Source organism: Numida meleagris, chromosome 6 (genome assembly GCF_002078875.1).
Source record: "Numida meleagris isolate 19003 breed g44 Domestic line chromosome 6, NumMel1.0, whole genome shotgun sequence".
In the NCBI taxonomy this organism is placed as follows: Eukaryota; Metazoa; Chordata; class Aves; order Galliformes; family Numididae; genus Numida; species Numida meleagris.
Genome location: NC_034414.1, coordinates 2242759 through 2259406, shown reverse-complemented (window position 1 = coordinate 2259406; position 16648 = coordinate 2242759). Strand labels below are relative to the sequence as shown.

Here is a 16648-nt window from a genome sequence, read left to right as displayed (position 1 = left end):
CTCAGAGGTCTTCTCCAACCTTAATGGTTCCATGCCAACAGAGCAAGCATCTTCAGAACCAGGCAAGGTGCAGCAGCGCACGGACCCTGCCCTCACACAGCTTTCCCTGTTAACTCTGCTGCTCTCCAGAGGAGGCCTGAGGCACGGCCCAGATGCATCACTACGTGTATCATAGTACACATAAATAAATCCACACATCTACACAGATAAACATACCAGCTACCACCTGAACTCTCTGGAAACCACCCCACCACCACAGGGCTGCCCAGTACAAGCTGATCCAATTACACTGCACACAGATTAAAGCCCATACCCTTGAGCAAGCTGACGTCGCTCTGACCTTAGTTCCAGGGAAGCTCCTCTGGCTGGAGGACAGATCACGATGCAGTGATTCAGCTCCGATGCTCTTCCGAGAGTCTTCAAGGAAATGTGCAGCGATTCATCCCCACGCTAAAGAGCCAAGGGATGTGCAGGTAGGATACAAGCTTCCCACCACCTTTGGAATGAGGTTTGCCACTTTACTGAGGCATGGAAACTGCACCTAGAGCAGCGTAGCGACGTGCTCGGTGACCAACTCAGGCTTTTCAAGCTGTAGTATTTAAAACTTCAGTATTAAGCTACTGCCACCTAGTACAGATAGACTACAAGCAAAAAAAAATAATAATACAAAAAGCTTTAAGTTCTTTACATTAAAACGTCTGGGAGTTTGCCTGTATGGCAGCTGTTTCATTCATTCTTTTGTCGTATTTACAGCATCCAGGCTTTCAGCGCGATTCACCCATGAGGGCTGGCAGTAGAGTGTGCAATTCTCTTTAATAAGGCAGAACTTCCACGTGCTCTATGCAACACGCACTGAGGACACCCACAAATTCTGCTGTGCTCGCTCCGACTCCTTCAGCCAACCAACAGCAGAGTGTGAATGCATGCTTTTGCCAGGAGAACCCCCTTCAGGAAAAGGAAAATAAAACCAAATAACCCCAACCCTGAAAGTCAGGCTCCTCCTGCCTGCCTCATTCATGGATGGCACAATACAGGTCTGAGGTTTTAACTGTTCCCGCAGTGACGGATGGTGACACCGCTGGATGAATAACACCGCAGGAGGCAGGCTGTCAGGGAGGCAAAGGCTTTGGGCTGCACCGAAATAGCTCGAGGGACTGGGAAAGGAAGTACACACAGAAACAGATGGGGTATTTTAAGGAAATGTTAAGAATTGTCACCTAAAACAGTGGTTGGGCGCCCGCAATGCTCAAGCGCTCCAAATGGCCGCCCCCACGATGCGGCTGGGGTCACGTTCCCCAAAACAGAAATTATTCATCCCACTGGAAGGTCACAATGGGAAATCTCTCTTTCCACTGGTAGCATGCTAGGTGCTAGCTATTAATGGCACTCTGTTTTACAAAGAGAACTAAAATCATCCCCACGGTCATTTTTTAGATTGAGTTGCTGTGTTTAACTCAAGCAATGGCTTCCCCCTGGTTCCAGCCATGCCCACAGCTGCTTTGGTTGCAGTACATCCAGTGGATGAACCTCAGCTCAGCAGTGCTGAGATTGAGGATGGCTTATGGACAGGAAGAATCAGACCGATCACGAGAAGAAAACAAATACATTTTCCTTCTATTTCTACGGTCTGATTCATCTGTTCACAGAGCAGGTAGGCTCCACAAGCGCCGAGAGAGGAATCGCGGGAAGAACAAAGTTGTGTGCTCCAGCCTCTACATGAAATGCCTCCTGGTGCTCAGCGGGCTGCCCCTCCACTGCTGGAGCTCACTTGAAGGCTGCGTTGAAGGCCCTGCCAATGACCATCCTGCGCACCTCGCTGGTGCCAGCTCCGATCTCGTAGAGCTTGGCGTCACGCAGGAAGCGCCCCATGGGGTAGTCGTTGATGTAGCCGTTCCCACCTACGACCAGAACCGAGGCACATGTTATTGCTTTTCTCTCCTTTGAAGGGCAGAGAGCCCCGCTCCGGCGGTCTCCCAAAATAACATGCTGGCAGTGACCGCGCCTTACCCAGACATTGGATCCCATCCAGAGCCACCTGGGTAGCGCACTCTGCCGAGAAGAGGATCACTCCAGCACAGTCCTATGGGGAGAGACACAAATCACGACAGAGGCAGGGAAGGTGCCACCTGCCCTTTTCCCCATCTGTGTTGCTCTGACCTTTTCATTCCTCTACAGACATCTGCTAACAAACCTGAACCACTTCATCACAAAGGCACAGAATTCATCTCCTGCAAGCAAGAAGCTGAGACCATCTTTCTGTCACTTTTGTCAGGCTACACGAAAGGTAGAAAACAGCGCAGCAGGGGAGCTGCTCTGCCTCACGAATGGACATCACACCCCCAGGAGGCCAATGCAATTTGATTCGGGATGCAGGGCTCTGCTCTGCTAAATGCCTGGTTCTCTCCCCCGACAGACACACAGTGACACACCAGTTGTGTCGATGACAACACCTCGGGATGACTGCGATAGCCCCTTACCGCAGGCAGGATATTGTGTTTGGCCTTCCAATAAACACCTACTCGTCCTGCTACATCTGTTCCCTTGTTGAACTGCAGTTTCTTTCTCTTGCAGGGGTAAGGGGAGGGGACAAACACTTGGAGAACTGTGACTGAGTTGTTTTAACCCCTGGTGCACCCACCCTGCTTGAGATGTGGGACCAGGCTGCCAGCAAAGTGGCAGAGTCATCGTCCCTGAAGGTTTCCAGAAATGTGGAGATGTGGCACTGAGGGACACGGTTTAGTGGTTGGACTTGGTGATTTCGGAGGTCTTTTTCAACCTTAATTCTATTTTCAACCATGATTCTATTCAGGACCATGGTTTAGTGGGCGTGGTGGGAACGGGTTGACAGTTGGATTTGCTGATCTTGAAGGATTTTTCCAAACTTAATGATTGTACTGAAGGAATTCCCCAGGCAGACACAACCCACGTAGAACTGCGAGCTCACCTTCGCATTGAAGTGGCCCTGGTCACAGGCCTTTGCCACGTTGTAGACGTACTGCCGACAGGCCATCAGCCGGGTGTACATATCAGCCATTTTGCCCTGCATGAGCTGCACGTTGCAGAAGATAAGAGACACATGTTGCCGCTATTGAAACTTAACGTGAGTCCATAGGGAGCGAGGGGAAACTGTTTTCTGCTTCAGCTCTGGGAATCAGCTGGGTTCGTACAACGTTTTGCCCAGGGTCTCCCAGAAATTAGTCATAACTCCAGGCCACCTTCTGCATGAAAAGCCCACCCAACACAGAGCACCCCATCTTCTCTTTAAGAAGAAGAAGAAGAAAAAAAAAAGACAAGCAAAACCTCAATTCTTTTTCTGTCTCACCTGGAAGTGGCCAATTCTCTGCCCAAATGCTTCTCGTACATGTAGGTATGGAATTGCATGGTCAAGAACAGCTTGCATGAGCCTGAGAATAGCACAGATAGGCAGGAAAAGGAAGACAACAGAGTCATTAAAATACTGATTAAAACTTGGAAGCTCAATTTAAGGCAAAAAGGTTTTCCTACCTAAGAAGATATGGTGCCGGCTTCCTATAGCTCCACTCAAACAATGCTAAAAATGAATTCCAAAAGCCCACACTTTCTCCACAGTGTTCTACATGTTGCTCATTTGGGACATCTTGTGGTAAGGTTCTACCTTCTTAATGCAGGGGACTGAGAAGAAGAGTGTTGAAGAGCCTTCTTACACTGCAGCTAGGACAGTTTGTGCTGCCTTGTGTCTCCAGAGAAGACCAACAGAAGGGGGGTGAGCCAATGATGTTGTTAAAAAGCATAGACAAGGCTAAGAATGGTGAGAAATCCTCCTTCTGCTTTGTAGAAGACAGCCTGCCCACACGAGGGTTTTAGTGCAGAGAGAGCACAAGGAAGGAGACAAAGGGACTGTAAGGTAAAAAATGTTTGTGGCCAGACTGCTGTTTTCAAAATCATGCTCTGGATGGTGAGTCCATGGAACCACCTGGCGCATGCTACACGGGAAAGGAGGGACTCCCAGACCTTCCTTCTTGCACTGCTTCCATGAGGAATGGAGAGGTGATGATATCAACCTGGCTAAGTGACTGTGCCTGATCTTTCTGGCCTTACAGCCCATGAAAAGTGGCAAACCCTTACCCCAGTGGCCCACCAGACAGCACGAGCCTCTCCAGGTCCAACCCGCTCATCAGAACGTAGACTCCTTTGCTCAGCTTCCCCAGGATATTTTCAGCTGCAATCAGAGAAAAATGATTTACCTGCGTGCAAACCTAAGATAAGCTGTTGTCTGAGGGTCTGTGTTCTCTGGACAAAAGATTCAAGCCCTCACTCACGTTCACCTTACCTTCTGGCTCGAGATACATTCAGGATGAGCTAGACAGTACTTACACACCCTACCACTGAAACATCTTCTTAATCCAAACAAAGCCAAAAAAGAAAAGGCAGTGAAGAGTTATAAAGAGCATCTGCAATTGCTGTTATTCTCTATCCATGTTCTAGAGAGCAAGGAGTGCTCCTGAGACCTCCCAGCTTAGTATTTATGTGAATGGGAGATTTAATAGCCTTGGAGGACAAAACGGGAGCCCTCTTCTCCACCTCATCAGTTTGTATCTAACCCAACCTGACAGTGACCAAAAGCTGTTGCCATCTGATGTCTGCTGAGAGGGGATTTGAAATGAACGTGAATCCTAGTCTGATATGCTTAGATCACTTCGCTGAGCATTCCTAATAAAGGAATCAAAGCTTCCGCAGGCAACCAGCCAAAGCTCACCACTTAGCATGCATTGGGGTGATCTACATCGGCCTTCTGGGACTGGAAAATGGGAACTCTTGTTATCATCCCTTCCACGCAGGGGACTGAACAGAGCATTGCATTTGTTACAAACACACCTTTCAAAGACAAGTATTAATTCTGTGAAAACGGAACAGAAAAATATACATTAGATAAAGGGCTGACCAAGAGGCTCAACGCCGTGTCTTTGTGGGACAATCTGAAGAACGCACTGATGCTGGCAAATACCAACAGAGACACAGGAACTAAAGGTCCATCTCAGTAAGGTTGTACTCCTACAGGCAGGAGAGAACTTAAAGCCTATCAGCTCTGCTTTGTAGACAGACAGAGATTATTCACTCATCATGCCATAAAGAACCAACACGTGCTTCAGGCTTTGGTCACAAGAGATCTGAGAGGTGCAACACGGGAGGTGAAAATGAGGCAGGACTTGTGGATACACAGATAAATTCCCGAAGCAAATACTCTCTTTCAGTGACAGCAGCTCAAGGACTGCACTGTCTCCTTGTTGGAGAGCATGCTGATGTCCTGCGTGGAGAAGCACAGCCCCTACAGGGCCAGCAACATGATACTGGAGCTTGAAAGGGAAGGAATGAACCCAGCCTTCAGAAAAACCTCAACGTTCCCTTTCCTCCCACTCCCCCAAAAACAACAAAGAGAAACACTAACAGCAAACATTGCTTTGAAGAACAGAGCACAAACTCCAGCATCAGGAATAATAAAATGACAAAACTGCTCAGGAGAAATGACATCCTATAGCTTAAAAAAAAAATTACAATAAAATAAAACCAAAGAGGACCAAACAACCTGAACATTTTCCTGTACATCCAGGGAAAAGGGGTGGATAGGTGTGCAGGGAGCTGAGAGACACGTGCTGACTGCACAAGGAAGGGCAAGCTTGCTGGCTGCACATCACAAAGGAATGCTGAGGTTCTGCACCAACTCTTACCAAATCAATATGACCAAATGAACCCGGGGACAACACTCAGTATGAGAAAAAACCACTCAGTGGAGCATGGCTGACAATGAAACCCATATGTTTTAAAGCAGATGGAATTGCAGTGCTAGAGGAAGACATCTGAGACAAAGATTCTGCAGACATATGAAACAGCATCAAACCGGTTCGGCTTCCAAGGTAGAAGATCAGAAGTAGCATTAATGGCCAGAGTGCAAAGTGCGTTAACTTTCAATGGTGCAGTGATGTGTTTCTCCAAGTTATCAGAAAATTGAGATCTTGTTACCATGAGAACACACTGTTCTGCACAGATGATTACCTAGATGATAATCTGAAGTCTCGGGTACTGCCCTTTCTGGTTTCAGACTGCAGGGATCCGGTCAAGTTAGAATTGTCAGATTTCAGCTGTAACTCTTCCACATACTGGAAAGCAGCTGTCGCTGCTGTATGGGGAGCAGTGGAGTTGCTTCCTCTGCAGATATGCAATTAGGGGTTGCGGGAGCGCAGATAAGGGATCTCCTCTACTTGCTGTATAGTGGCTGTGAACTTTCTATCAAAAAAAAACAACCAACGAAACAGCCAATGGAGTAACAACAATGGCCACTACAGCTGCCCCTACTGCATTACCGATGGAAAGAATGTTTGTTCTTTAAGGCCTAGACGCTGTGAGAACTCAGAACCATTATAAGTAAAGCAGAAGTCTCTCAGGCGGTCTTCTGTGATTTCTTTAAGACAAGTAAGTTCTCCTGTTTATCAGATGGGGAGCTCTAGCAGAAGCAACCGGGAGTTTCTCTGGAAGCCTCATGCAGGTTTTGTGTATGAGTCAGGTCCCCGAGGGAGAAGCAGGAGCGATGCAGCACAGTATGTGCTCACTCATGGAATCCATCAGACTGTGCCTTCCCAACTTCACCAGCTCCCTTGTGAAACTGCCAAAGAGCAGGCAGCCATCCACAAAGCCCTCTGGGTCACAGTGTGGGCATGCATGCGATCAGAGATCCCATTTACCTAAGCGAGAAGAGAGTGAACCACCCTCCACGCATACTGCCATGATTTGAAACCAACTCACCAGGGATCTTACAGTCCTCAAAGATCAATTCACAGGTGTTTGAGCCTCTCATTCCCAGCTTATCAAGCTTCTGGGCAGTGCTGAAGCCCGGCATTCCCTGCAAAGCCAAGACATAAATCTAAGGATTACATGCACTGACGGTGACAGAACTATTCTGATCTCTCCATCAGCTAAGTCCATCAGAAAGTTCACTGATCTCTGAGATCTCATATTTCCAGTATTGTTTATTTTTATTACAGCTTCCTCATGGGAAGGAAGACGCTCAGAGTGTAGTCTCAGTCAACTAAGAGGGAAGAAAAACCCCAGCAGATCCCTGTTTCCCAAGGGCTCCCTCTCCAAAGGATTCTGATCGCTTTTGCCCCAGTGTTTGGGTCGCTAGAGGATTCCAAAAGGACAGTGAAAGAAAAAGGGAGAAAAATGACTAGCGTTATTTCAATATCTTGGCATAAAAAGGAAAAAAAAGGCAAGGATAGAAGACAGGATAGTAGGATATTTACAGAGCCTCCAACACCTCTGACAATTTTGGGCAACAAGCAAGTCCTTCTTTACTAGGATCTTGTCCTTTCTCTCCACATCTCTAGCCCAAAAGACTGGCTGCATGCCTGCACGCCCAAATCCAGGAGATCCCAGCTGCCAGGGCAATATGCCACATCACTGGGGCAGAGGACAAATCCCATGGGTTTTCAAGGTTCAGGCAGGAAATGGTTTGTCTTTGAGCAAGGGGCTGACAGTTATTGAGAGAAAACTAGCTGGTTTCTAAACAAGCCAGCTAGACTGAAAGAGGTAGCTTTAAAAGCACACCGAAATAGAATGGTGAGAATTATTAAACAGAAATTGAAACCTGCCTTCTCCACGATGAAAGCAGTTATCCCTTGGGAGGCTGGAACGGCATTAAGGTCAGTTTTAGCATAAACGATGAGAACATCCGCATCTGGCCCATTGGTGATCCAAAATTTGTTCCCATTCAAAACGTAGTAGTCCCCTGAAAGCACAGAGAAAGCTGCAGTCTGTTAGTTCATAACAGATACACCAACACTTAGATTCTCACCCCGTCTGCTTCAAGGGTGATCTTTAAGATCCCCACAAACACCATGCACAAATCCCTGCCAAAAATCTAGAGGACACACTACCTTCGTTTCCAGAGTCCAAAGACAGTTATTAGAGTGCCTGACACACTAAGGCTCCTAGCACTGCTTCCATCACACCGTAATCCTCCACCACCATAACCAGAAGTCAACTTTGGGACCTTCAAGCACCCACCCTGCGTCTTTGCTAACCTGCGTTATCATGCATTGATTACACAAGGCTGCCTGGTAAATCTGAATGGCGTTAGGGAGGTTGGCTTAAGTTTACAGGAGACATCTGTGCTGGAAGCTCACGATAGGCTTTACCTTTCTTATCCGCCTTCAGCTTCATGGACACAACATCAGACCCAGCACTGGGCTCACTCATTGCTAAGGCTCCAATGTGCTCCCCACTAATGAGCTGGAAAAGAGAAACAGAAGAACCTCCTGTGGCACAACTTCAGGACATGACCTCTCATCCTAATTCAAACTAATTCAATCCATCAGTGCATTTCAACAGAAGTCATAGCGATACACTCAATTTTAGTTGCTGAAGTACTACTAAGATCCCCATTCTTACTCATCTTGTTTCACGGCAAGTAATTAAAGTGATTGCACTACCCATATTGAAAGCCAGTGAACAAGGCCATTAAAATACACACCTGAGCTGCACTGAGGACAACTTGGGGTCACGTATCGCCACACTGCACAAGACTCATTTGAGGAGCCATAAAAAACAAGTCCCCATCCTGCCATTTCCCAGCCTTATACCTTGGGCAAGTACTTCTCTTTCTGGGCTTCGCTGCCGTTCCGCACCAGCTGGTTGATACAAAGGTTTGAGTGGGCTCCATAACTAAGCCCAACAGCTCCTGATGCACGGGAAACTTCCTCCATCACCAGCACATGGTCCAGATAGCCCAGAGCAGATCCGCCATATTCCACTGGGAAGAAAAAGCTCACGTGAACCACCACAGCCTACATCACACGTGCACAAGAACCCAGGGTTTTGCTCAGTCTGGAATAAGATTTGAGACAGTTACAGGAGAGCTTCTGGGTTTGATCAACACTGTCTCTGGGCTGGGCGCCTCTGGCTTTCCCCATCCTCTCTGAAATTCAGTTTTCTTATCTTAGAGAAAGCGACATGACTTCTTCAGCACAACCAGTAAGGACGTGTGCTTGTAAGTCATGTTTTATAAATACAACATGGATACGGATGCATCTAAGACACGTTACCAGCAATTACACAGTAAGGAACATTTCTTGGCAGCCATCCCTAAGTGCAACGTAAATACCATTAGGAAGACTAAATCACAAAGTGGCAACCTGTATTAGGCAAGGAGACAAAGCAGCACGTGCAGAATTTCACGAATCTCTGAGAACCGTGGAGCTGTGGCACTGAGGGACACAGTGAGCACGGTGGGATAGGCTGGGGTTGGACTAGGTGGTCTCAGAGGTCTTTTCCAGCCTTAATGGTTCTACGGTTCTAACGTTAGAGACAGAGGGCAGAGCAATGAGAGAGAAAACAGAAGAAAAAATGAGGGGGCTGAGGAACACATAACGGCCTTGAGCAGCTGACAGCCTACACATGCATTTGTACACACACAAATGCAGTCACGTCCAAAAGAAAAAGCTTGGTTTTACAGGCAAGGAGCAAATGATTGTACTGATGTGAGAAGAACTATAGTAAGAGGACATAAACAACATGCACCAGTTGGGGAAGTCATTTGCACTTACTGCACGAATGCTGGAAGCAAGCAGCAAGACCAGTAAGAGCCAAACAACACAACAGCCACTGGCATTAGATGCAGCCTTTCTCCTACGTTGCTCATTCCAATTCCTGTCTTTATCTGCAGGGCACTTTATTCTCTGAAATCACCCCACATCAGGGTTGGGGTTTTTACTCTCAATATCCTGAGAGATGGGTTTATCCATTCCTGACATACGCCAAAACAAAAGGTTTTCTACTTGTTCCTATACTGCTGCTGGGTTGGGTGTTACTGCCCCCAAAAAGAAGCACGTTATCTTCACATCCTGTCTCTACCTCCCACAGCAAAACCAACGCCAACAGAGAAACTGCATACAACAACACCATCAGAAATGGAACGTGTGGGCATAGGAAGGTTTTAGTGGTAACTCTCAGAGGGAAACAAAACAGACAGCGCTCATGAGGAGATGGCTTATTCATAGTGTGGGAAACTGCTGTAAGCCTCAGGCACTACATCAAAGAATAAAGGAGGGAAGAGGGAGAAAAAACAGGAGCAGCAGTAAATTGGGAAGAGTAAAGAGAAAGAGCAGCAACAGAGACTTTCAGATTCAGTGCCACTGAGGCATTATTTCAAGGCGTTGCTGTTCAGCTTGCTTCTGCAGAAGCCTTTGCACATGCACATGTAGAAACACAGACTTCATGATGGGGAAATTAAGGCCCCATTGGCTGCTTTCCTCCTCTAAGGCTTCTCCTCACTGCACTGTGTCAGTGCATCGGGCATGAAGGCAGCAGCCTCAGGAATCCGTAACATGAATCAAAACACTTCCCAGCTAACCTGGATGAGGCTGAGCAAGTTTACCCTGATGAGTTGCATACTGTCAGTTCTCTATCAGCAATCACAGCTTTCCATAGTGTTTCTCATATCCTGTAGCTTCTCTGATTAGAGATAGACGTTTGCTCTGGGATATTTTTACCCATAGCTCAAAATGCAGCTGTCCAGAAATCTCCTGAACCAACTTCTTGTTACAGGATAAGGAAAGCATCCAGTTTTACAAAACATGAAAACAGGACTTCTGGGCAAAACCAGCCATCACATCACAAACAAGGATGCATGAACTGGAAAGGCCACGTTTAAGTGGTCTCTTTCATGTGAAGCATCACCTGGCAGATGGTGGGAATGGACTTACCCGGAGCTGTGATCCCCAGAACTCCCAGTTCCCCAAGTTTCTTCCAGAACTCCTGCAAACACAGAAGCAGCAATCAGGCTGGCAGGACAAGAAGCTGGAGACATTGATCTACCTTGTTAGTGTGAGACCTCAGAGATAAGCACATCAAGACCAAGTCATCCTGCAGCAGCAGCTTCATCCTTCACACTAAGAACCCACACAGTCTTAAGGACATTAGTTATGCTACAGTCTGGTGACTGAAGGAAGGTAACCCTAGGTAAACCTAAATTTAATTTGAGGCGGACAGGTTCTAAGATTTAACGCACGCCCAATTTAAGAATTTAGATGAATTTAAGCCTCCTATTAACTTCACAAACTGCACTTTCAGATCTTCTCATGCTGTATCTAGCTAAAGATAATTTAGGATGTTAGGATTTAAATTTATACTTGCCTTTTACCTCACGCAACCTTATCACACTGTGTGGGTCTATTAGCCTGTGACTGCTGCAAATAGCAGATAACATAAGTTATCCATGAGCGAGACCCTGGAAAACTCTAAGAAGAGCTGCAATCACTAAGCAATTTCAGACTCTTTCAGTAAAACAGAAAGTGGTATGGAAAGCCAAGGAAACCCCCTGCAAAGAGATTTTAATGAAGGAAGTGCTAGAGCTGAGGCAGGAGGAACAACTGCTGAAGCAGGCAAAGGTTCTGGATGCTTCTGGTGAGCACTTTGGACTTGGAGATTCAGATCCTTTCTCTTCACGAGGGCCACTCAAGTACATAAACCTCAGTGCTTTCAGGAAGGCCAAGATACTTGATGCACACAGGAATGGGATAAAGTTGTTTAGTTGTGTATTGTTGGACACATACCCTACAAAGCTCATCTGCTAGAGAACGGGCTGTCATCCTTGACCATCCTTTGTCCATTTCCCAGATTTCTCATTCTGACAAGACAAGCAACTGCTGCTCTGTAGCCACATGATCTGAATTGTTTCTAGCACAGAATCAGTAGCACTGGAAGAGACCTTTAAAGGTCATCTAGTCCAACTCCCCTGCAATGAACAGAGACACCTACAGCTCGATCAGGTGCTCAGAGCCCTGTCCAGTCTGACCTTGAACATCTCCAAGGACGGGGTTTCCACCAGCTCTCTAGGGAACCTGTGCCAAAGCCTCACTACCCTCATCACAGAATCATAGAATTAGCTAGGTTGGAAAAGACCTACAAGATCATCCAGTCCAACCATCCACCTACCACCAATAACCCCACTAAACCATGGCTCTCAATGCTATATCTAAATGTTTCTTGAACACCTCCAGGGACTGTGACTCAACCACCTCCTTGGGCAGCCCATTCCAGCGCCTGACCACTCTTTCAGAAAAGTAATATTTCTTAATGTCCAGCCTGAATCTCCCCCGGTGCAACTTGAGGCCATTCCCCCTCATCCTGTCACTAGTTACAAGAGAGAAGAGGCCGACCCCCAGCTCACCACAACCTCCCTTCAGGTAGTTATAGAGAGCGATAAGGTCCGCCCTGAGCTTCCTCTTCTCCAAACTGAACAACCCCAGCTCCCTCAGCCTCTCCTCATAAGGCCTGTGCTCCAGACCCCTCACCAGCTTCGTTGCCCTCCTCTGAACACGCTCCAGGGCCTCAATGTCTTTCTATCATAAAAAACATTTTTCTCACATCCAGTCTAAATCTCCTCTCCTTTAGTTTGAAACCATTTCCCCTTGCCCTATCAAAACAGACCTCACCAAAGAGCCTGTCCCCCTCTTTCTTATAGCCCCCTCTTTAAGATCAAGGCAACTTCTCATCAGGGAACTAGTGGATTCTCCATCCCTAGAAGAACTTCAAAAAATGTGTGGATGTGGCACTAAAGGCCATGACTCAGTAACGTGGCTTTGGTGGGTCAGGTTGATAGTTGGACACGGTGAAGATCTCTGCCAAACTAGATAATTCTGCAAGACACAGACTTGGCAGCTGGCTTGCAACATACACATCAGCTGTGCCTAGCACAAAGCATCACAGAGCAAGAGGGAAGCCATGAATAAACGCAGCAGGGACAAAACCCATCAAGGGCCACTTCTGTTGTCACTTCAGACTGTAGGCTCTGTCCATTATATGATGGACATGCAGGTAAATGCTTCTTATCTACAACTAGCCCCAAGACACTTCAAAAGGTATTGTTCAATAGCACTGGATGACATCTGGCATGCCAGACTAAACCTATATAGTTAACTTCAAAGTTACACATATATCCCTGGAAATATCAACATCAGAGCTCTGGGAGATCCTAGCAGATGTTCTGAGTGCCTTAAGCCTTGTGGAGCTTATGAAAACCAATAGTGAGAGCTCTCATTTTCATTAATCAAACCTTCCTATGGCACGCAATTTGTTGTTTCTGGTAGGAAGAAAAGTTTCAACTCAGCAGTCAAACAGCTCTCCGTTTCCTGCATTTGCACACAATATTTCCGAAGCAAAATGGAGAGGAGCCTCAGATATCCATGAAAGAGCTGTGCACAAAACGAGTCCTAGCTAGGAGAGTAAAAAGCACATATCAGAGGAGAGTCTTTGAAGAGAGCCAGGCACAAATACCACGGTGAAAATCTAAACAAGACCATGATCAATCCATCTCCTTTTGTTTTTTTTTTTAATGTTAAATTAGATGCTGGCTCAGTTCTTCCCCAGGTTGTTCAAAATTATCAGAAAAAGAAACAGGAAATCTAAAAAACTTTTTTTTTTTCCTCCATTGCTTTCAAGTCTGAAAAGTTGATGCATATCTTCCTGCGGTGCGGACTGGGATGCTTTGTCTGGACTTACGTACGGATCAAAGTACAGACTACCATCTATTTCGTAGGCACGCATCAAATACTTACCCGCATGCCTTTGAATTCATTCTCCTGGTCAATTTGTTGGGCCTTCGGAGCCAAATGCTCTTGACAGAACTTTGTCATGGTCTGTCTAAGCTGGGAAAAGAAGTGAGGAGAAACGCGTGCGTTACACTCCGTTAATATATCGTCATCTCCTTCCCTGGGATACTCCCAGCATCCACCACGGGGCAGTTCTATGACCTCAAACCCAGAAACACAAAATCATAAAGAAATCTCTATTTCAGATTACTAGCTGAAATACAACACAGAAGGCCCCGGAGCTTTTTAAAGAGTGGATTTGAGAGAAATCCTTCTCTTAAGTAAGTTCTCAAGTGGGAACTTAAGTTCCTCTTGCCATCCAACCTGAAACGACACTTTAGAGAGTGCTACTGAGCTATTGCCTGCACTGGGGCTCCAGGGGATGTTTTAGAAAACTTCCAAAGTTGACAAACAGAGCTGATGATTCGTTATCCTCCTTGAGTCTTTGCTTAGGGTTTCATTTAATCTTATGTGCATGCCTGCAGTAAGAACGCTTATTAGCTAAATAGTGTGGTTTAGCAGGCTGGGACTATATGATCTGTCCTGGTATTTTCTATAGAACGAAAATGTCAAGCATGCTACTCGTTCTAAGTGTTGAAATAAAATCCATCCAGAGTACCCTCCCAAATTTTAAGATTCAAATACTTACGTGCATTTTGCAGAAGCCTGTATGTACTTAAGCAATATCTTAAGTGTTATAATAATAAGACTTTAAAAAAAAAATGCATAGGTGTTATGGTAGAGCTTAAAAATCCAAGTTTAACTCTTGGTTCTTCATTCCCTTATTTCAATTTCAGTGAAGGAACCTTCTGCTGTTTAACCAAAACACTTAGAAGGGACAGATGCAGCAAAGCAAAATCTGCCTCGTCTGCTCTGCCTTTCTCCCTTGTTTCAAATTAAAAAGATATGTTAGTTGCCATGGCTACCCAGATCTTGGATTCCAGTGCCACCAAACAAGTTTATCCCTCCTTGGTGGACTTCTTTTAATCTTTTTTCCATTTTTCCTTTTTTTTAAACCTCAGTGTTTCCGTCATGACAAAGTTGACAGCGATAAACTCGAGCATAAAAATTGGACGAAGAAGAAAGTTTAAACGTAACCAAAATATACTTTAATCATCAGAGACTGAAGGCATCCCAAACACTTGAAAACAGCTTAAAACAGTGACAAGTGCTCTTAATGCACAGATTAACTAACATTACCAAAGATCTACGTATGGTCTTTTCCTAGCTCTTCCGTGAGAGACATACAAGTTACAAGGCTACTTTTGCTTTTTATACCTGCTGAACACACTGAAACATCAAACTGATAGGGATATAAATCACAAGAATGAGCCAGGTTAAAAAAAAAAAAATGTATTACAGTACCACCCTTCTCTATAGTTCTTTGCCCAGAGAAGCTGTGGGTGCTCAGTGCCTGGAGGTGCCCAACACCAGGGTGGATGGGGCCCTGTGCAACCTGATCTGGTGCATGGCAACCTGCCCACAGCAGGGCTCGGGGCCGGGGAGGTTTTGAGGTCCCTTCCAACCCATTCTATGATTCTCTAGTAAGATGTGAGAACGAGACTTCTGTACATCTGTACACTAGTGCTGTCATAATTATGTAGCAAGTGAGGCTACAGCTACAGACCTGAGAAGCAGGAAGGAAAGTTTCATTGGTCTGGACTAACCCTTTGAAGATACAAGTGAGAATAACAGAATACAGAACGGGTTGGGTTGGAAGGAACCTCAAAGATCATCTAGCTCCAACCCCGCTGCCACAGGCAGGGTTGCCAGCTGCTAATCAGGCACTATAGCAGGTTGACCATGGCCCCATCCAACCTGGCCTTGAACACCTCCAGGGGTGGGACATTCACAGCTTCTTTGGGCAGCCTGTTCCAGCACCTCACTTCCCTCTGCGTGAAAAACTTCCCCCTGACATCTAATCTAAATCCTTCCTCTTAGTTTAAAGTCATTCCCTCTTGTCCCATCGCTACCTACCTGAATAAAAAGACGATTTCCCTCTTGTTTATAAGCTCTCTTTAAGTACTGGAAGACATTGGATGGCATCCCTTCCTTCTATTGTATCAACTGCACCACTCAGCTCGATGTCATTGACAAACTTGCTGAGTATGTACTCGATCCCATCATCTATGTCATTGATAAAGATGTTAAAGAGTACCAACCCCAGGACAGATCACTGGGGGTCACCTCTCATCACCGGCCTCCAACTGGACATAGAGCCATTTACTACTACCCTCCGGCTGTGACCTTCCAACCAATTCTTTATCTGCCAAATAGTCCATCCTTTGGTTTCATACCACTCCAATTTAGAGACAAGAATGTGGTGTGGAACTGTATCAAAGGCCTTGCACACATCCAGCATGCTACGCTGATGTGAACGCAAGAAAACGGTAAAGCTAAGAATTAATATCCTAAGGCTTTTGGTCCCCCATTGGCCAAGAGAACCACCTGAGAGGGCCAGAGGATCCAATTCATTTCTTCGATGATTGCACTTCCGATCAAATCAGCTCAGCCTGAGCGCAGCAGACTTGTTTACACGGTGCTTCGCCGTGTGACGTTTACCTAAAAACACAGCCCGCGGGCTGTCACACTCGACCCACGCAGCTCGCGGACAACTTCCCCGCAGGGCGCAGCGGACACGTGTCAGCAGCGCGCCCCCGCGGATTGGCTGAGGCTGCGAGGAGCTGGCCAATCAGCGCCCGCCATCCTGACACACCCCCACGCGGGAAGGCGCGCCGCCGCGCCGGGCCGGGCCCAGGGGCGCGCAGCCGGGACAGCCCCTACCTGGCGCTGCTCGTCGCTCAGCCCGTTCACCGTGTCGTCCACCGCCAGCCCCGCGCAGCCCCGCCGCAGCGAGCCCAGCGCTTGGCGCCGCCCGGCTGCGCGCAGCACCGAACCGAGAGCAGCTCTGCCGAGCGCCGCCGCCGCCATAGCTAACCCGGGCCCGTCCCGGCGCGCAGGCGCGGCCCCGTCCCGGAGAGAACCCCGGCCCGCCCAGGCGCGCGGTGAGGGGCAGGAGGGGGCGGCAG

General features: G+C 47.0%; 1 protein-coding gene across 2 annotated transcripts; it reads right to left on the bottom strand.

Annotated features, from left to right (window-relative positions):
* On the bottom strand, nt 659-16601 carry IVD (isovaleryl-CoA dehydrogenase). Of its 2 annotated transcripts, XR_002440366.1 has the most exons (13): nt 16404-16550; nt 13587-13676; nt 10734-10785; nt 8613-8782; nt 8169-8262; nt 7623-7759; nt 6778-6874; nt 4105-4198; nt 3323-3404; nt 2945-3049; nt 2008-2080; nt 1648-1898; nt 659-1580 (listed from the first exon to the last, which is right to left on the bottom strand). XR_002440366.1 is itself a non-coding variant. In XM_021402487.1 (12 exons), exons 1-12 carry the CDS (start codon nt 16548-16550, stop codon nt 1765-1767), a joined length of 1275 nt encoding a protein of 424 aa, XP_021258162.1. In that variant the 5' UTR covers nt 16551-16601; the 3' UTR covers nt 795-1764. The 2 variants fall into 2 exon arrangements, 1 of the variants encoding a protein (XP_021258162.1); XM_021402487.1 differs by having other exon boundaries at nt 795-1898; nt 16404-16601.

Coding starts and splice junctions, on each gene's coding strand:
- IVD (XM_021402487.1), bottom strand. CDS start 16,550: ATGGCGGCGGCGGCGCTCGGCAGAGCTGCTCTCGGTTCGGTGCTGCGC. Junction 7,760..8,168: donor GCTGAAGGCGGATAAGAAAG/GTAAAGCCTATC, acceptor CTGTGCTTTCAG/GGGACTACTACGTTTTGAAT. Junction 1,899..2,007: donor GGATGGGATCCAATGTCTGG/GTAAGGCGCGGT, acceptor TTCTGGTCGTAG/GTGGGAACGGCTACATCAAC.